Source organism: Scomber scombrus, chromosome 2, assembly GCF_963691925.1.
Source record: "Scomber scombrus chromosome 2, fScoSco1.1, whole genome shotgun sequence".
NCBI lineage: Eukaryota > Metazoa > Chordata > Actinopteri > Scombriformes > Scombridae > Scomber > Scomber scombrus.
In genome coordinates, this window is record NC_084971.1 from 11485793 (window position 1) to 11507369 (window position 21577).

Consider the following 21577-nt stretch of genomic DNA (forward strand, 5'->3'; position numbering starts at 1 on the left):
TCACTCGCTCGCCTTTTGTGGCCTGGCTTTGCCGCTCCTCTTCATTCACCATTTTCTTTGTGTGAACACCGGACCATCCTCTCCTCTCCCTCCTCTGTCAGCACCATCATTACTTTTTTTTTTTTTTTATTAATGAAAATGCCCCTCAAGCGACTCTCAATTAAATTTGGCCCGGCAACTTTGCACCGCTCTCGAGCTTGAATGCCTAAAGCAAAATTTCAAGCCAAAAATGCTCCCAGGCCAAGGTGTGTTAAGTGTGAAGGAGTCTGTGTCTCTGCTCCCTGCATGCCAGCTCATTTCCTCTCGCTTGGGACCTCTGCTTCTCACTGCCACTAAAATAACTGTGGAGAGAGATTTTGTTCCCTAACACACAGTTATCATCCGTAAGATTTTAGATTTAACTGATGTCTGTTGGCTCAGTTCATTTTCACCTGAGGGACCCCGGAGTCTGTGGTACAACTAGTGCTTGGATTGGCTCTAGATCTAAATCTTAGGTCTTATCTTTGTTTATCACTGCATACTGAATCTACAAAAAGCCAATGATAGCTCTGCTGTGTTTGAGTCGTTGCCAGCAGTGTTGGCGTTGTTACAAAGATAATAGTTTAATTGTGTTTATTTGTGCGTAGCCCTTGGAAGGTTGAAGGCGTGTATTAGCTGTGTTTGCAGCAGCACTTGAAAGTGTCAGGCAACTATAGCAAAGCTGATTTTAGCCTGCATGTGATTTTCTTGTCAGATTAGCTGCTAGCACATTAGCCTGGCCACAGATGAAATGAAGCGACTCGGTTTGTTCAGACACACGCAGGAAATATGGTCTAGGTTCTCTTTCCACTGAGCCAAACGCACAGCTTTCCAAGAGTGGAAATCAGTGCGGTGAGGTGAACCTGAGACCTTTTTTTGGGCAGACACTTTTTCCCCCTCCAAGTTTCTCTCATTTTCTCTGGCTGTCCCTCCGTCTCACTTTCTGTACGTTTTTCCCTACGTTCATTGAACTTCTTTTCCCCCTGGTTTTTATATAACGATGAGGCTATCCTTTATATCATTATGACGTTTATAATGTTCTTTATATTCACTGGTGGGTGATTGGGATTAAAATGTGGAAGTGAAAGTGAAAAGGAGACTGAAAACAAACAACACTTTATTTCTATACCTCACTCGCTTTGTTCTCTCATTTCATCTCACACACTCTATTTGGCTCCTTTTTTCCCTCTGGTCCAGAAGCGAACAGCAAAACTTAAAACTTAAACAAAACACAACAAGAAATATTGTAGAAAAGTTGTAGTTGCTGGGTCAGAGTTTGACCAATCAACGACATTCAGCCAAACTCTGTCCCTGAGGCTGTATCATGAGAAGGTGCAGCTGCTGAGCAGGGACATGGTTACATGTGTAATTATGCTATAGTAACTAAATTAAGTCCCTGGTTGAGTCCCTGAAAACGGCTCCAACATAAAGAATCTAAACCCTGTTGCTCACTCTCACTCTCTCTCTCTCTCTCTTTTCTATGCAGTGGCTCACTGTGCGTCGTCCAGACAGATCATCTCCCACTGGAAAAATTGCACACGACACGACTGTCCCGTCTGCCTGCCGTTGAAAAACGCCAGCGACAAGCGCACCCAGCAGCGTGAGTACATGCGGCGAAGCACTGACCTGCTGTCGCTTAACCGTTGTCAAATTGCTCAACTTCCCTGCACATAACACAAGGCTAAACTGCTTCCATTGACTGTGTTGGGATAAGCAGGACATCAAGGATCAAGCTCAATCTTTACCTCAGACATTATTTAGATTTTATTGTGGTATATTGATGTCTAATAGTCCATAGTGACAGCTTGAGAAAGAATAACACCAGCTAGCTGCTTTTCTAAAATCAGCAAAAGATGTTTCTTTGTAGAAAGTGTGTGTGTGTGTGTAAAGTGTGTGTATTTTGCATCAGTTTACCACTAGGTTTGTGCTCCTCCACAATGACTAAAAGCACTCGATGAGTAAGAGTGTGGTCCTGCTGGGCTTGTAATCTGACACACAGGAGGGATAAGAGTGTGATGGAGGGAGAGAGAGAGAGGAAACAGAGAGCGTGTGCTCGAGATGTCCCGCTGAGCCATTGGCTGTTGGGCTGTTTACCGCTACTTCCCACTAGAACAGAGCCGAGTTTGACGCTCTCTCTGCCTCATACTGAAACTGCTTCTCTTACTGTTTTGTTTGTCTCTCTCTCTCTCTTCATGTAATGGTTGTCACGGGATCACAGTTAGTTTTCGTTTATGCAACCATCTTTTTAATCCTTCTTTGCATTACTTAAAGCATTTTCTAGTATTTCTCTGGATAACTTTGTTACTTTTGAACTCATTTTTTTCTTTTTCATTCCTTCTGTGTTATATTTCTTTACTTCGCCACTCCACTCAGCAGCTTTCATCACTTAGAGCATTCCAGCATTGGTCTGTCCCTGCTTGGCTCTCATGTTAAAGAACATGACGCTGGGGCTTGTGCTCTCTCCTGCCAACATAAACAGAGCCCAGTATTTCTTTGTTCTGCCTCCTACGATTTTTGTCTTGCACAAACTGAGATTTTTTTTTTGCCAGACCAATGCCTGAACCCAGAAAAATATGCAAATGCTCTGTCGCCTAAAGAGATTTATGCATGTATTCAGGCCTTCTCTTTTTAAAGCGTTTAGCCTTACATTAATATTCCCACTGTATCATGCTGACATGTTATGACTTAATCTCACCAGAGGTCAGAGTGTGCAAATTCATGTGAATTTTGTATTACTTATAGTATTTGCCATGTTTTGACCAAAACGGAATCTTTTATATTTATTGGACTTGGCACTCAGTATCAACATTAGCATTTTGTTTATGTGCTGTAGCTAGTGCAGCAGTAAAGTAAGCACGCATTTAAAGATTGTCAACATTGCAAGCTGTTAACAGTATAGTCACTATGGTTGTATTTGGGTGTTTTTTTGACCAACTGCTCCATCTCTATCTCCAGCCATGCTGAGCTCCCCCAATACGGGCCTCCAGAACCCCATGTCCTCGGTTCGTGTGGGCCAGCCCAGTGCTCCCACCATCAATACCTCAGCCCCCATAGACCCCAGCTCTATGCAGAGAGCTTATGCGGCACTTGGGCTGCCCTACAGCAGCCAGACCACTGGACAGGCCCAGACCCAGCAGGCCCCGGGCCCAGGACAGACAGCAGGCGCCCAGAATGCCCAGCAGCTTCCACAGCAGATGAGACCCATCAATGCACTCGGTAACAGACTGATTTTATTCCTGTATTTTCTGAGCACTGTGACGTTTATCAAGCTGGCAATTTGAGCATTTTTGTTGTGTAGATTTGTTTTCAGTTGTAGCCATGGCAGCCATTCATAGCCAAATTATATTCACTGAGCTTGATTATGAAATCCAAGCAGTGCTGTTTGCTCAGAGCGTTTTGTATTGACAGGTAACCAGATGGCTCTTGGAGGTGCGACAATGGGCGTGAACACTTCAGATCAGACCAACCTGCACACAGACTCCCTTCCCAACACACTCAACACTAACAAGTCAGTCTCCACCGATACATTCTGGCTTATATTAACTGAAATTGTCATTTTGAATTGCAAGACATTATTATTATTATTTTACATGGTGATGTTCTTATGGATTTTGTGCACTTGCCGGTAAAATTAAGCACCTTAATTCAAAGACTTGGCTGTGAAAGGTGCAGTCTCTCACCCTTTTTTTGTGTTCCCCCTCATCCTGTTCCACTTCCAGTCAGCTGCTGTCAGACGGGTCAGCTGTGGGCTCAATGGGCAACCTACCCACAGCAGCACCCCTCTCTGCCACAGGCACCAGGAAATCCTGGCACGAGCACGTCACTCAGGACCTGCGCAATCACCTCGTACACAAACTGTAAGAGCATAATACTGCTGTGGTTTAAATGACTGATTTTAAAGGGATGTTTTGGAGTAGTAGAAGTTTCCAGTGAGATATTCATGGGTGCAAATTCTCATCTTCCACGGCAGAGTACAAGCCATATTCCCAACCCCTGACCCGGCAGCTTTGAAGGACAGACGAATGGAGAACCTGGTGGCCTACGCCAGAAAGGTGGAGGGGGACATGTATGAGTCAGCTAACAGCCGGGTAGGTGTTGGGACTCAAATTACTGACCTTATAAGGACCACATTCAGTTAATATACCCTTAATGATGAATACATAATTCAGTTGATTGCTTGCTCTCTTCAAATCAAATTCACTGTCTTATTCTACTTTCCTCCTACTTATCTACAGGATGAGTACTATCACTTCCTGGCTGAAAAAATCTATAAAATCCAAAAGGAACTGGAGGAGAAGAGGCGCTCAAGGCTACAGAAGCAGATCATCAACCAGGCACCTCTGGCTGCACAGGCGACCCAGCAGCCCACCCTCCCCCAGCCCGGTGCCCTGGGCCCCAGGCCACAGAGTGAGTCTAAATGTTCACACGAGTGTTTCTCTGTGAAGTGCAGGATAGTAGGAATGGTTTCTGTGCATGCCACATAACCACGTCTGTGGTTCGATTCCATCCAGGGACATTTGTTGCATGTCATAACCATCTCTCTCCCCTTGTTTCCTGTTTACTACTTCACTTACAACTGCCCGATAAAGGCAAAAAATGTTTGTCCGAGGGTGAGTTTTGAAAATGTTGGATGCTAGGAAAAAGCTTTTTTTTATATCCCTGATATACACAAAATGACTAATATATCAAGCAATATCACATACTAACATATTGATTACTGAAAAGAATAACCATTGGCTGTAAAGCTATGTAAGTTGCCATGTTGCCCATTCAGAGTTGGATACTATACCAGTATTAGATGGTACAGATTTGTCCTCTGGAAAAGAGTTAGCTGTCGCCTTTAACAGAGATGATCTATAGATTTCTCAATTAAGATTCCAGAAAACTGACTAAATCACAGAATTTGTCATCATAATCTAAATTGAGAGTTAACATCAATTAAAATGTCATCTGTATCTACGTGCAGAGTATATCCAGTCACTGCTGGTATTCATAGTGTCTTCAGTAGCTTTATTCTTGTATGAGAAGCTGAGACTGCTCAAAAATGGAAAACTGAGCAGTAACACTGGAGGTGTTGAGCGAATCTTGTACTTTTTTTTTCATTACAGCTGGTTATGTGGTTCTTAATGCTATCTTTTAATTTCCTTCTTTTTTTTCTGTAGACGGAGCTGTTTCTCTGCCCAACATGCCAAATCAAATCATGAATCGCATGCAGGTTTCACAAGGTACGTCTTGCATGTCACACATGATATTTCCAGATTCCGATTATTTAGTGAGAGTCGATAAAAACACCTGAGAGAGGAAAACATTTTATCAAACATTTCTGGTAAACTGGCAAAGCAAAAGAGCAAGAAACATAAAGAAATAACAGGATAAAGGAAGTTGTGGAAAATAAAAATGTGGGAGTTGAACCAATAAAGAGGAACAGAAAAGATCATTGGGATGAAAAGAGAAATAGTGAGCCACATTATCTGCAGGTCTGAATAAAAAAAAACCAAAAGCAGAACATATTCACACGCATACACTCAAGATGACATCAAAATTATACAAGAAAAGGGAAGAAACAAAAGTTTTTACAATGCTATGAGATGCCACCTGCTGCTCAGTTTATTGAAGCATAACAAAATACTATAGGTCTTACTTAACGGAAAATTGACACATTTAAAAGTTTTACTTGAACTGAAAGTTTATGTGGAGGTCTGGGGAAAAAAGAAAAAAGGTGTAACCATTATCTTGGCATTGTGACATGCTTCTACTACTATTGTGTGTGTGTCCGTCCATGTGTCAGTCCATGTGTCCATTAGTAAACATTGAGGTGTGCTCTTCTGTACAGGAATCAACCAGTTCAACCACATGGCTCTGCCCAACGCCCAGATATCCCAGACACCCATGGGAGCCCGAGCTGCCTCACCCATGAACCACCCACAGCAAGTGAACATGAGCTCCGTCCCAGCGGTGAGGAGGGCAAGGGCAACCCACACACTCACACACCCACCCACACATACACACATACACACATACACACACACACTCTTACACATTCAGTATACAAAGTAGTGTGAGCTCACATACAATACGACTGACGCTACATTTTTCAAGCGTATAAATACTTCACAATTACAAAAACCCAGTTAATGCTGTATCCTGCGATTTACTGTTGGAACTGTTACTGTTTAACTTCTTAAAAATCGTCAATACGAAGGCATGCAGGTGTATTGTTTAGGATCTTGTAGGGAAATAGAATAAAAATGTCCTTATCACTCTTCTTATTAATTGTCTGATTAATGTATTTATCCTTAAAAGATTATAAAAAATGTACATTTTGCATTGGCAGGGACCATTTTCACAATACAACCCGATAAATTATGTATTGGATTAATAAATAATATGAATCTCAAATTGAATACAGCAAAACAATGCTGTCACTCAAAGTGTTCTCTCTTGGCCTCTCATTAGTCAACAAATTAAAAAACAAGATTCAAAGGAATATACTTTATTCCTTTTTTATTTGTTTACATGCTTTCTTTTCCTGGAAGACATAAATGAGAAGAGACTAAATATGTAGAGCACATAAGAAAAGAAGGAAATCCCTCAATGATTTGTTTTTCACACTAACAAAAACTGTGTTGCAGCTCTCCACCCACTGTCTCACACACACACACACACACACACACACACACACACACACACACACACACACACACACACACGCACACACACACACACACACACACACAAGTAACTGTGTCAATGCATTATTATTCTGCTGCCAGGACTGTGATCGATCTTTGCTACGGCTGATGTTTCTGGTTTGATCAATGGAAGTTCTCTAAGAATTCCTGTGGCTCTACTCACAATTACATTTTCTCTTTCCCGCCTTGTAGATGGGCATGTCACCCTCCAGGATGCCTCAAGCCCAGGGTATGATGACCGGTCACGGCGGCGGCAATATGGTGGGCCAGACGGCGAGCCAAGGGCAATTTCTGGCTCAGACTCAGTTTCCTCCAGGATCTGCTGCCGTCGCTGCAACGGGGGCCATGAATGTCACCGTGGGGCCTGGAATGGGCCAGCCACCCGCACAGGCTGCTGTCACCCAGGTGAGACATGAAGAGTGTCGTGAGGTGTAGAGAAATTATGTTCAATAAAGTTGTGCTAATTGCAACTAGCTGCTGGGGAGCTAAACTCGATCAACTTTAACCAATCATACTACTCACTAATTGCTCTTAAATTGTCCTCATACCAATCACAAGGTGCTCTGTAAACCTCAAATTCGGTGTGGTGTTTGTCTCTTTGAACTTATGACCGTTTGTTTGTCTGCTTCTCGTGTGTGTGTGTGTGTGTGTCTGTGTCTGTGTGCCTGTGTGTGTCCATCCGCCTTCCCTTTTGTGTGTGTTCTTCTCTCCAGCAGCAGCAGCAGAGCGCTAACATCCCCATGAATGCACTTGGGCCCTCGCTGGGCCCTCAGCTAGCCTCCTCCCAAACCCCCTTGCACTCCACACCTCCGCCGGCTGCCTCCTCCGCCTCCACGGCTGGGGGGTCCACTAACCTGCCGCACCCCCAGCCCTCCAGCCGCAGCTCCACCCCCACCCTCCCCGGCCCTGCCCCAGCCCAGGGTGCCACCCCGCCCCGCCCCACCCAGCCCCAAACCCAGGCGGAGCTCCCGGCAGCAGCACAGACGCAGCCCCCGCCTCAGCCCCCTACCACGCCGGTGAGAATGAGCCCCTCCGCATGTCCTCCACTCTGTTTGACCCCCCTCCCAACCCTGCAATTCCCATCCCTCTGAATGCCATGTACCAACCTGTCTCATCCACATTCACCCCTCTGTCTGATAACTGTATCTTCACCACTGTTCCATCACAACGGGAATGTTGCATCTTTCAGCTTAATGGAGGAATGACATGAATATGGGAGGTGTTCATCCGTGTCATTGCTTCAACCCTGCATGCAAAAAAAAAAAAAAAAAAGCAGTTGAGCTGTTGCAAATACCTCATGTGTTGTCTTTTCTTTCTCTTTCCTCTGTGTTTTAGCTGTCAGCTCAGCCAGGGGCCAATCTGGATAACCGGGTGCCCACGCCGGCCTCAGCCGCCAGCGCCGATCTGCCCGTCCAGGAGGTCAAAGCGGAGGCACACCACGACCAACAGGACTTTGAGGCCGCTGGCGGCAAAACTGAGCCCAAGATGGAGGTGGGTTGAAGTACACTTCATCTGATTCATCCGTCTACTCATTAATTCCCGCTGCTTTGAACATCGTTTGTGCGTTCTCTCCCCGCTGAGTCATCCTCGGTACATTTTTAGATCAAATGAAACCTCTGTAGTTTGAATGGCTCAAATTTACATCTTAACTTTGAATGATCCATCCATATATTTCATATTTATTTATATTCCTATCATTTGACTAACATGTTTGATATAGGTGGTCTTCGGTACTCGTGTTTCTGTTTATATTAAACAATCTAAACAACAATTAAACTAAACCATATAATTGTTACTCCTGGCTGACTATAGCTAGTAGATTTAGTGCTCCATCATTTGGCTGCAGTCAGCACCAAACATTTCAGTTACTCTAAACAATCAGGACTCTTGTTGATTGAGTGTAAAATAGGCAGAGTTAAAACAGCTGAACAAATCTTGTTCTTTTCTAAAGATGGATTTTGGTATTTTGTGAACTTTGGATGTGTTCAAGAGAACAAGAACTTCAAGAGATGCAAACACAAACTTCTCCACCATGACTCACAAGCACACACAACTAAATGAGAAGAAAAACATTGAAAATACAAAAACGCTCTGTCATCCAACCCATTTGAGTTATGTTTAAAAACTTGATTTTCATAGACTGAGGACGACTCTGGTTCGACGTTGGTGAAGAAGGAGGAGCCAGAGGAGAAGCCACAGCCTATGGAGGTTGATGAGAAAAAGCCGGAAATGAAGACAGAACCCAAAGAAGAGGAGGAGGGAGGAGCCAACAGCACAGCCTCCTCATCTCCCTCTCAGTCACGGAGGAAAAGTGAGTCTGATGCCAAGGGATGAATAAAATCTGTGACTGACAGAAACAAGATCCGCTCAGAAATAAGTCTCCTCTCACAAGCATGCAGCCAACACTGTATCATGCAGTTGGCGTTAGTCAGACGCTGAGATTACAGTCATGTAATGAGTGATGGTGTTGACGAGTCATTCGGTTTCAGTTGTTTTCAGTTGTTTGGTTATTTGTTGATTCGAAACAGGTGACGTAATCCGGATCTAAAAATGCAGCAGTACTGCGTAGTGTTCAGGAAGTCTGTTGATGAGAAATGTACAGCATTTGATAGTGAACACAAAATGAGAAGAGAGAAACGGAAGCTATGGCCTTTACTTTTTTTTTCTGCTTCCATTTAGTTTTCATGTATAGTAAACATTTTAGATCTACTCTTGCTGTATGTGTGTAAAACTTGCCTTGTCTTTTTTCTTGCTTGTTTTCCAGTCTTTAAGCCAGAGGAGTTGCGCCAGGCTCTGATGCCGACTCTTGAGTCTCTCTACAGGCAGGATCCTGAGTCTCTGCCCTTCAGACAGCCAGTAGACCCCATGCTTCTGGGTATCCCGGTAGGCAGCACACATGCACATGCTACCTGGTGTTTTCTCTTAAAAAGAAAACCTTTTAATCGATATGTTAGCAAATATAAGCAACAAGATGTTAAATGTTGCTTATCATAATTCAGCAGCACTGTATCAGTAATGTAGTCTGCAACACTAATACCCTCATCTCTCTCCAGGACTACTTCGACATTGTTAAGAACCCAATCGATCTGTCCACAATTAAACGCAAGCTCGACACGGGCCAGTACCAGGAGCCCTGGCAATACGTTGACGACGTCTGGCTGATGTTCAACAACGCCTGGCTCTACAACCGCAAGACATCCCGTGTGTACAAGTACTGCTCCAAGCTGGCCGAGGTGTTTGAGTCAGAGATCGACCCCGTCATGCAGGGCCTGGGCTACTGCTGTGGGAGGAAGGTGAGATGGAGCAGGCTGGGAACTGGAAGATAAAAAGCATAAATTAATTAGCTGGCAGTGAAATAATTTTATTTAGTGGCTGCTCAGTTACTATGACGCATCGCTAACTTCTGCTGAAATTTAAAAAAAACAGTAACTCTGTATTTTCCTAGTCTGCAAAGGAAGGATTGTTTTCATGATTTAGTTTGAAAAGTTTTGATCACCTTTGTCATCTGGTTTGTTTCTGCAGTACGAGTTCTCTCCTCAGACCCTCTGTTGCTATGGCAAGCAGCTCTGCACCATACCTACTGGGGGCACATACTACAGTTATCAGAACAGGTGTGTGTGTTTGTTTGTTGGTGTATATCTTTGTCTTTATGGGTTGCTGCTGACTTAACTGAGTGTTGGGTATAAAATAAGGCACCAGCTTGAATTTTAATCTCACTGAATCATCTAATACGAGCCACACATTTGCGTGAACAGTTCCCTATTAAGTGTTTTGATGGGTTTTAAATTCGATATGTTCCTCTGTGGCTCTATAGGGGGCACAGTTATCCAGGCAGTTGTGTCATCCTGACAGCTACAGATTTAATGGCTCTGCCTCCCGGTCCTGGCATTGCATGAGACCATCAAACAGTTTTTCTAACATTTGTTAACAGCCAGGTTCCAGCACCACACATAAAGGGAAACACTCCAAAGATGCTGAACCCGACAGATCGTCAGACACTGAAGGCAGTAAATCAGTTAGTTGGATTTATTTTTTCTCACTCAGCATCTATCCAGAGTGAATTTGGCATTGCTGCTCCCTCTTGTACGACAGATGAAAATATAACGCTTTGGTGAAGGCCACAAACAGCTTTCATCATTGTCTTTTCCTCTCTGTTGAAAGCCAGCAGATGACGGCTTGCACCACATTCCCTTGCGCCCCCTGCTGCACGAACCACGCAGTTGCAGCTATTTTCTCACACTTTGGGCACTTTGAGAGCAGCAGTAGTGATACAGCAGAGCCTGACAGACAGCGCGAAGCTCACGCAGCGCAGTCCATTTACACTCTCAATAGGAGCTCAGGGATTCCCTGTCTATTATAAAACATAAAAGGCAGCCACTGTTGTGTGCACAGTTGTATTCGGAGTGGGAATCTTTGGGAAACTCACAATTCAATTCTGATTCTTGGCTTTCCAATTCGATTTAGAATCGACTGTCGATTCAAAACAGATTCTTGATTGAATGAATAAAGAAGGGGGCACTATTTTTAGTCTCTTACTCTGGTACACTGTGTGCCTAACCATTCATTGGTGTTCTTCCACTCAAATGTGATATGAAACACAACTGACAGTTATAAATGGTCTGCAGCTTTATTATTTTAAAAAGTGGATTAATGAATTAATTAATTGAAAGCATCTTATAGTCTTCAGCCTATTTGCGCTAGGGGGGGTTGTTATTAACGTCATATCTCCAGCAGTGGGGAGCAGGCTCTCTGCTGCACCATCAGCTGTGAGGAAAGACATCACTGTCCAACACACTGAGTGGGTGCAGGGTGTTTGAGGTTAAACAGCACTGAGCTATTTTCTTTGTCCCACCAGTGTTGGTTTAAGTTGTTAAAGCGCTATGTGTGTTGGACAGTCAGTCGCGTTTGTTACTGCTGGAGTTTGTCGCTTAGCTTACGTTAATCTCTGGGTGATGGCATAGATAGTATTCACAATATTCTTCACATTCGTCTTGCAAAGGTAATTGAGTCATTAAATTAAATGTTTTGAGTTTGAACTACAAAATAACTGGAGTGCGTGTGCTGTAAGTTATTAATTAACATTTAGAAAATACATATTTAACATTTGCGAATCGATTCAGAATGAATGAAGATTAGAATTGGGATTTGTGTGCAGATTTTTTTTCACCAACCCGTAATTTGTATTGTGTACACAAACAGAGAACTGAACACTAAACATTGCAATATTACACGTTAGTTCTCCACTTAACTATTGTTTGATCTGCTACATGTGTAGTGTTGCACGTGCTGAATGTTGATTGTGTATTCCTGCAGGTACCATTTCTGTGAGAAGTGCTTCAATGAGATCCAGGGGGAGAGTGTGACGCTAGGAGACGATCCTGCACAGCCACAGACGTAAGTAAACCTGCTGCTCATAAAACCAGTGTGTAAAGTTTTGAACTGCAAAGCTAAATATCCCTCCCTATCAGTTTTCTCCACTTGTGACAGCATTTGAAAAGCTGAGCTAACTATTAATCCCAACATGATATTTTTGTCATTCACAATCCCTTAGAGAATAGCCAGAAAGTTTCTTGTTGTAAGAATCGTCTCCCTAATTTAATTAACACATGGCTTGCATGATGATATAACATGTAAATGTTCCTTAATTTGTTCTGATGATTATTCACTGTACAGTGTTGGGCCCATTAAATGTCAGAAAATAGCAAAAAAAGTTTCACAATTTAATTTTATTCTCATCTCATCTAACCAATTATCCAAAATCTAAAAATTCTGTTTACAATTAAAGATGAGAGAAAACCATAAAGTAGTTATTTACAGTAAAAAGTTGCAATCATTTGCATCAAATATTACTTGAATGATAAATGGATTGTTAAAGGTGTTACTGATATTCCCTTATCAGCTCAATTATTGGATTCACTTTCATGAACAGTGTCGTCATGCTTTTTATTAATGCAATGTTGAAGTGGTACACAACAACAGTCCACATACTCACACATTCACTTTCTAGACAATCTGTTGTGTATAAACTGTCTTTACACAGACTGTGACCAGGTCTGAAGATAGAAAGAAGCATCTGTGGGTTTTTTTTATTTTTAGATTTGAATTATTCTCTCTGTGTTTGTGTCTTGTTTTCCACATTACCTCACTCCTTTCTCTCATCTTGCGTTTGTTTCCCTGACTCTTCAGAATGATATCGAAAGACCAATTTGAAAGAAAGAAGAACGACGTACTCGACCCTGAACCGTAAGTAGACACAAACCCCGCTCCCTTTCAGTGAGAGGGTCTAACTGAGATACACGGCCTCTCTGTTTTTAATTATGTTACTGCTTTTCCTACTTATGTGTTCAGGATCACATCTTTTTAAAGTTCTTTTTCTGCCACCCACATCTGGCTTTGTTTTTGTGCTTTTGGTGCACAGTCTGCATATTTTCAGATCAATCACTTGGTTTTCAGTGAAGCCCCCAGGGCAACTCAGCAGCGCCACCTGCTGAGTGGAACTCTGTCGAATGAGTCCAACAGAGAAGACTAGTCCCGAGTAGTTTGACATGGAGTGAATGCCTTTTGATATTATAAGATAGATTAAGTGTTTAAAAAATAGTGGTGCTCAGTTTACTTTTTAAACCTCCCACAAAGGCGCAATTGCATTGGCTGGCTTGCAAGTGCGTAACGAAAGGAGGAACAGGAATTTGAATGAAGATGTTTGTGTCGCTTGCTGCCTCAGCAGTTAAGATATCAACATTCATACAACAAGTGCGACTCGGACCGTCTTGGGAATAGGAACAGCATTTGATGTTGTGTTGCTGTTGTGTGTCTATGTAAACCTCAAGTCAACTAGATACGGGAGGATAGACGATGCAGTCCAAGTACCAAATGAAAAGAAACTGTGCAGTCATTGCTACAGAGATCTGGGACTTTTTAATAGGTTTTAAATGTCTGATGTGTATGTTTGCTTTTCTTCAGGTTTGTTGAATGTAAAGATTGTGGACGGAAGATGCACCAGATATGCGTCTTACACTACGAGGTCATTTGGCCATCCGGGTAAGAAGTTAACTCTTACTTTTTATAGCTTGACATAACTGAACACGCATGTTGTGTGTGTGTGAATATTAACTGGAGTGTTACTTCTCTCTGTCTCCCTTACCAGATTCATCTGTGACAACTGTTTGAAGAAGAGTGGAAAAACACGGAAGGAAAACAAGTTTTCTGCAAAACGTTCGTACTATTCTCTCTATTCATATGCTTAATCTCAGGTCCTCGAATCAGCTCTCCTGATAATGTTTCATGCTGTGTACAAACTTTTGTCTCAATAGCACTGAATAATATAAACCACCTCCATCTACATATGGGCTGCATATGTCTCTTACAGTGGCTTTACTGCAGTGGCGGCTTTGTGTGTTTTTGTTGTTTGCCTCGTGGTTTCACTGGCATTTATTCTCTGATGTTTGTTGCCCTGTGACCTTTATGACATGTGGTGCGAACAGACTCAAGCTCTCACTGTCTCACGAGAAACTCCACTTTTGTCAAAGCCATCAGACGTAGTGGTTTTTTCATTTTTGCTTCAATTAAAGGCTAGCGCAGGTTATTTAGATCTAATGTGACCCGCACTTTTCCTTTCATCCTGGAAAGTTCACAGAAATTGACAACTTTCTAAAATGTCTCCTGTTTGTTTCTGCTCACTGTAGGGCTGCAGTCAACACGATTGGGAATGTACATAGAGGATCGTGTGAATAAATACTTGAAGAGACAGAACCACTCGGAGGCCGGCGAGGTGTTTGTGCGAGTGGTGGCGAGCTCCGACAAAACGGTGGAGGTTAAACCAGGCATGAAAGCCAGGTGAGAGCGTCACAGAGGACGCTATTTATATTGACTTTTTGATTGAGTGTTTTCCACCTAAGGCCAATGCAGTCTCTGGAAGCCGGTTTATAAGCATATGTGTATAAATATAATTATATACATATAAATGAGCAACTGAAGGGTGAACCATTAAGATGGGCTGGCCATAATGTTATAAATGACCAAAAACCTTTCTCCCCCTCTTTGATTTTAGAGGGAGCAGCACAGCTCATATTTGCCCTGAGGTTATTTTTTTAAGGCCCCTGCCTTACAAAGCTGAATGCCCTCTGTGAAGCTTTTTATATCTACTCAGAGTGATTGTAGGACCTGCATGATTAACAAGATGGTGTGCACACACTCCCTGAGTACCTCAGAGAAGGGTGTTCAGTGTTCATTTTGTGTTCATCACACAAGATCAAAGACTGCGATGCTTGTCTCTTCCTTGCGGGGAGGAGGCCCTTTTAGAGAGGAACCTGTTATCTTCAGGTTGACTGATTCAATCTTGTTTGCTTTTTATTGACTTGAGGACACTTGACTTCAATTGTCCCATTATGCTCTTTTGACTGTTGCTAAAAGCAGCGACCACTCAAGGCAACCTCTGACTGTCTTCTATCCTGGAAGTAAATTCAAAAAAAGGAGGGGGGTTTATATAACTAATTGTATATACTGTATTATATTATATAGCCATGGAACACTTTCTCTTAGAATTTGATTTCAAGATAACTCTGTGGCAGCATTCTCCTTGTCCAAAGACTAAATGTTGTACAGTCCACACCTTTGTGTAGAGAGTTATAAATGTGCAGTGGTCAGGATTCAATAGTCCAGCAATTGCATGCAAAACAGAGTATTGAGTAAAGTATAGAATTCTTTTGGGATTCAGAGCAGATCTTTCAAACATATGGCAGTAAGACTGAGTATCACAAAATGCTGTAGCTTCTACTGTCAAGTTAAAGATCACCATTATGCACACATTTTAATATTTGTTTTCTCTTCATGATGACAGGTTTGTCGACACGGGTGACATGCCTGAGACCTTTCCCTACAGAACCAAAGCACTTTTCGCCTTTGAGGAGATTGACGGTGTAGATGTATGCTTCTTTGGCATGCATGTGCAGGAGTACGGCTCTGAGTGCTCATTTCCCAACACTAGGTCTGTACATCCAATTATTGCGTGCAGCATTTTAGCTGTTTTTTTAATTTACAGGTTATTAATCTCATTCTCTCTCTCCACCTTTGCAGACGGGTCTACATATCATACCTTGACAGTATTCACTTCTTCAGACCTCGGACTTTACGAACAGCAGTGTACCACGAAATCCTCATTGGCTACCTTGAATATGTCAAGAAACTCGGGTAAGCCAACTATTAGAAAAGAGTCTTGGGAGAGAGGTTTGTAATGGGATTCATCTGTACACCATTTCTTTGGTGTGACTTTTGGTGTATGTGTGTGTCCAAAGGTATGCCCAGGGCCACATCTGGGCGTGTCCGCCCAGTGAAGGGGACGACTACATCTTCCACTGCCATCCTCCTGACCAGAAGATCCCTAAGCCTAAGAGGCTGCAGGAGTGGTATAGGAAGATGTTAGACAAGGCCTTTGCAGAGAGGATCTTGCATGACTACAAGGTGAAGGGAAATTTTCACTCACATATTCACACACAAGGCTTTCCTTCTTTACATTTCTGGATGTATGGTTTGATGTTCAGAACAAAAAGGAAAAATTACATGCGAAAGTTGATTTTGTTTCAATTTGTAAAGGTAGATGTTTTTTTGGTCTTCCTCTTAGGACATCTTCAAACAGGCAACAGAGGACCGCCTGACCAGCGCCAATGAGCTGCCCTACTTTGAAGGCGACTTCTGGCCCAACGTTCTGGAGGAGAGCATCAAGGAGTTGGAACAGGAGGAGGAGGAGAGGAAGAAGGAGGAAAACACGGCTGCCACTGAAACACCTGAGGTAAAAACACTGGGTTATGTTTGATAATGTGGTACCACAGTGAATCTAATTATTTAGTAATGTCGTTTAATCCTCAAATAACCTGGTTTTTCTAATGTCTGTGGTTGCATATCATCCTCAGGGTACACCAGGTGACAGCAAAAATGCTAAGAAGAAGAACAACAAGAAGACCAATAAAAACAAGAGTAGCGTGAGTCGAGCCAATAAGAAGAAGCCTGGGATGCCGAATGTAGCCAATGATCTGTCCCAGAAGCTTTATGCCACCATGGAGAAGCACAAAGAGGTCAGTTTTGTTTTGTTTTTATAACGTTTACAAGTGATACTGAAAGTTTTTTGTAAAAAAGGGATTTAATGAATCTTTGTGTCATATGGAGGATATTGGGCAATAGTTTCAAGTGTAGCAGGGATTGTCCCAAAACAACAAATTTTGAAAAATAAAGTATGAGCAGTATTCTTGTTTCATTTCTTAGCCCCTAGTTGAGTAAATGATGATTATGCACTGCTTGTGGTGCACAAGGTTGAATCTGTTTGCATGCTTGTTTCTCTAATTATTTTTGCGTGTTTTTATCGTCCACTGCAGGTGTTCTTTGTGATCCACTTCCACTCGGCTCCAATGGTCAACACCCTTCCACCCATCACTGACCCTGACCCCATGCTCTCCTGTGACCTGATGGATGGACGTGACGCCTTCCTGACTCTGGCCAGGGACAAACACTGGGAGTTCAGCTCCCTCAGGAGGTGCAAGTGGAGCACCATGTGCATGCTGGTTGAGCTGCACAACCAGGGACAGGACCGCTTTGTCTACACTTGCAACGAGTGCAAGCACCATGTGGAGACACGCTGGCACTGCACAGTGTGCGAGGTGAGTCACTACTTTTGTGCTGTTATGTTTTGAAACTGGACTTTCATGTATCACTGTAATAAAACAATTTTTAAAAATTGTAAGTGGAAGTGTGTCAGTGTTTAAATCGTTGATAGGAATTATATTGATGGACTTTTGGTAGGTCTATTTATCAGTTTTGCTTAGACTCATGCTAATCATTGTATCCCTGTCTCTCTCCCTTGTCTTAGGACTTTGATCTTTGCATTAATTGTTACAACTTGAAGGGCCACGAGCACCAGATGGTGAAGTGGGGCCTAGGCCTGGACGACGACAACAACAGCCAGAGTGGAGAAGCTTCCAAGAGCCCCCAGGAGAGCCGACGCTTAAGTATCCAACGCTGCATCCAGTCCCTGGTCCACGCTTGTCAGTGTCGCAATGCCAACTGCTCTCTGCCGTCCTGCCAGAAGATGAAGCGAGTGGTACAGCACACCAAGGGCTGCAAACGCAAAACCAACGGTGGCTGTCCTGTATGCAAGCAGCTCATTGCTTTATGCTGTTACCATGCAAAGCACTGTCAGGAGAACAAGTGTCCCGTCCCATTCTGCCTGAACATCAAGCACAAGCTACGCCAGCAGCAGCTGCAGCACAGGCTCCAACAGGCCCAGCTGATGAGGAGAAGAATGGCTACCATGCAAGGCAGAACCATGCCGTTACCGTCCCCACCGGCTTCAGCTGCCCCCAGCACTCCCAATTCCCATGCCCAGCCCAACACTCCCCAGACGTCCCAGCAGCCACTCTCCAACCAGCCGCAGACCCCCAACTCAGCAGGTGTTATGTCGCCCTCTTTTCCCAATGCCCCTCGCAATGGCCAGCCTCAGGCATCAATTTCCCAGGGCAAGCCTGGGCCCCAGGCCTCCCCTCTACACCAGCAGCAGTCCCCTCTTCCCCAGCCACCCCAGCAACCTCAACAGCTACCACAGCAGCCTCCCCTTGCTGCTGTCAAGATGGCACGTCACATCGAGATGATGGCACAGGCCCAGCAGAACCAGCAGAACTACCGGGTCAACATGAACGGCTTGGCCATGAACCCCCAGCAGCCACAGCAACGCATGACTGGACCAATGCAGCCACCCATGCAGATGGTTCCAGGGCCCCGGGGACCACAGGTCTTGCAACCCGGCATGGCCCCGGGACAGTGGCCTGGAGCTGCAGGGCCCATGCAGGCAGCTCAGAATCAACAACCAGGCCTCATCCCAGGACAGACCCCACAGCAGGCCATGACCATGCAGAGAGCCATGATGGCCCCAGGGCAGCAACCTCAGCAGAGCCAGAGGATGCTGATACCACAGCAGCCTGGTGCTCGGCCACAGACACCGCAGAGACCTGGTGCTATAGCCCCCAACGCTCTCCAGGACCTTCTGCGTACCCTCAAGTCTCCCAGCTCACCCCAGCAGCAGCAGCAAGTCCTAAACATCCTCAAATCAAACCCTCAGCTAATGGCTGCTTTTATCAAACAGCGAACAGCCAAGTACCATGCCAACCAACCGCAGCAGACAGGTCAGCAACAGCAGCCTGGTATGCCAACAATGCAGGCCATGGCCATGCCAGGTGGGGCGGTTCAGAGACCGGGGATGCCCCCTCAGCAGCCCCAGCAGCCTCCTGCTCAGGGCATGGCCGCATTAGGGGCTCAAGGGCAGCTGATGAATGCAGCACACAACCCCACCCAACAAATCCAGGAGCTCTACCGTCGGCAGCTCCTAAGACAACAGCAGCAGCAGCAACAACAGCAGCAGCAGCAACAACAACAACAACAACAGGGAGTGATGCCTCAGGGCCACCCAGGCCAGTTCCCTGCTCAGGCGCAGGGCACAGCAGCTACATACTCCCAGCTCCGCATGCAGCAGCAACAGCAGCAGATAGCCATGCAGGCACCCATGGCTCAGATGGCCCAGCCTGGCATGGGGATGGACTCCACCCAGAACTTACTGCACCAACGAATTCTACAGCAGCAGCAGCAGCTTCCCCAGCAGCAGCAGCAGGCCGTCCTCAAGCAGCAGATGGGCTCTCCTGCCCAGCCCAGCCCAATGAGTCCCCAGACCCACCTGCTGGCCGGCCAGCCTCAGGGTGGAGCCCACCTCCCCGGCCAGCCCGCGCTAGCCAATGCCCTCAGCAACCAGGTCCGTTCCCCCGCGCCAGTTCAGTCCCCTTGTCCACCCTCGCAGACGCCACATTCCAGTCCCTCACCGCAGGTCCAGAACCAACCGCAGCCCTCGCCGCAGCACCTGCCTCCACCCCACTCGGGTTCCCCCCACCACTTGGGGACACCAGAACAGAGCGCCATGCTACCGCAGCTTAACACGCCCAACAGAGGGGGGCTGAACAGTGACTTGGGGATGGTGGGAGATGCTACAGGAGACACTCTGGAGAAATTTGTGGAGGGATTGTAGCATTTCTGCTGGGAACTAAAGAACACAGTCTTGCTCCCAGGGACCCATCCTCCCACACCTCCTAGTTTCCCCTCAGACTCTTTATCCCGTTAGAGGGCTTTCTTTGTTCTTTCTAAGGTTGAGAACGTTCTTTTGTACTGACATGTAAAAAGTTTCCACTGTTGTAAAAAGAAAAAAAAAACATTTGGTCAAGGGAGAAAAAAAAAAAAGTCAACACTTCTAGGGAATGTAATTGTTTCCTAAAACCAGAGTAATGGGTATTTCTTCCTTAAGATGTTGAGGGATTTGCAAGTTTGCTTCTTAAATGAAATTTGAATCAAAAAGAATATATTTTTTGGTTGAGACCAAATGTGCTCAAATATTCAATTTATTTTTGGTTTGTTTTGGTATGATTTCATGCCTTTCTTGTTTCTTTTTTTTAAAAGAAAATGTACAATTGCATTATATTATTCATATCTTTTTATTTTGTACCTTTGGAAAAAAAACCTTAAAGCATTTTTTTGTGTTGAAACTGTAAAATAATTTGTCTGGGAATTGGGCCAGGTTTTTTGTTCTCTTCTCAAGCTGTCATTCCTGGCAATTGTAATCATACGTTGTACCATTACTCCAAGACGATGTGTTCAGGGACAGAGGCCGCAACCTTCCTCCTTGTGTGTATGAAGAGCACTCAGTTGTATTAAAAATAGGAAACAGACTGCGGCAGGTTGTGTATACATGGGCATGTATGCAGGCGCACATGAAGACACTGACACACACCCTCACAGTCACTAAAAGAAACACATGGACAGCAGCCTACATCTCAGTGGCCTGGAAATTGGAAAAATCTGTCTTGCAGGTGTAGAAAATTGTTGCTTTGACATTAAAAAAAAGAAGAATTTGTCATACGTATTTTTTTTTTTTCATTTTGTCATACACATATTGTAAAGTGTAAAGAGAATGTGAGAAAGAGACCAGCCCCCTAAGCTGAGGTGGAATGATCACCGGTTGCGCCACATCTCGGATGATGCCCCATCCTCTAAATTTTACACTAAGCTGTGTGTGCGATCTAGGGATGAAGGGCACATTGGAGATTTCCCCCTGAGGAAAACTAAATGTTATCAACGCTCATTCCTCTCGCAAAAACTTGAATTAGGGGGGATTTACTTTTTCTCGTATTGTAAATCAAGTTATTAAGCAAAATACTATAAATATAAGGAAGAGAGAATGAAATCACTGTATAAACTGGTAAAAGACTCATTTCTTACTTATATACCATATTGTTAAATAAACTGTGCAACAGAAGAACTCTAGTACTCTGTTGACTAAATAATGATGCATCACTCCTTCTGTTGGTTTGTGTTTGTTTCAGCTTAGTAATGTTTTTATCTTTCAGCCAGTGGATGGACAAATGAGTCCAGTGGGATTGAAGCTCTGTGTCTGCACATATCCTCTCTAAAATGTAATTTATCTCAAGGTTTGTTTTCAGATTACTACAGTAAGAGTATTCGCTACCTGGAATTCTGCAAATTGAAAATGGAGGGGTTGGAAGTTTTTAGAGTTTTAGATGAGCCTGAATGTTGAATAGTTTTGCAGCCTTTCAGGAGAGCTGATGATATTTGGTAACTTACGGCAGGTGTGTGGAGGGTGCATGTCTCTTCCCACAACTTTATTTGAAGGAATTCATCCACTTCCATCATTAATATTCGATAAAGAAAAAAAATTCAAGATATGGACTGTAAGGCAAATCTTGTTTATTTAGATTATGGTCCAGCACAGTGAGGTGAAATTAGTCGTTAAGGTTTACTTGCATGCTAATTAACACTCAGTTTACAAT

At 44.0% G+C, this 21577-nt stretch overlaps 1 protein-coding gene across 1 annotated transcript in view; it reads left to right on the forward strand.

Annotated features, from left to right (window-relative positions):
- Window positions 1-21080, forward strand: part of LOC133988096 (CREB-binding protein-like) — a gene marked incomplete at its 3' end in the record, with an annotated part of 50853 nt that extends 29773 nt beyond the window's left edge. Inside the window, 27 exon segments of the mRNA XM_062427641.1 lie at window positions 1505-1618; window positions 2974-3234; window positions 3427-3526; window positions 3738-3875; window positions 3989-4106; window positions 4254-4425; window positions 5181-5243; window positions 5852-5973; window positions 6903-7115; window positions 7424-7726; window positions 8046-8201; window positions 8850-9021; window positions 9475-9593; window positions 9764-10003; window positions 10233-10321; window positions 12024-12104; window positions 12897-12953; window positions 13671-13748; window positions 13855-13922; window positions 14393-14543; window positions 15547-15693; window positions 15783-15896; window positions 16001-16166; window positions 16327-16494; window positions 16616-16777; window positions 17075-17356; window positions 17566-21080. Of these exon segments, the coding sequence (XP_062283625.1) occupies window positions 1505-1618; window positions 2974-3234; window positions 3427-3526; window positions 3738-3875; window positions 3989-4106; window positions 4254-4425; window positions 5181-5243; window positions 5852-5973; window positions 6903-7115; window positions 7424-7726; window positions 8046-8201; window positions 8850-9021; window positions 9475-9593; window positions 9764-10003; window positions 10233-10321; window positions 12024-12104; window positions 12897-12953; window positions 13671-13748; window positions 13855-13922; window positions 14393-14543; window positions 15547-15693; window positions 15783-15896; window positions 16001-16166; window positions 16327-16494; window positions 16616-16777; window positions 17075-17356; window positions 17566-19764 (6053 nt within the window).
- Window positions 21081-21577: the final 497 nt, after the last annotated feature.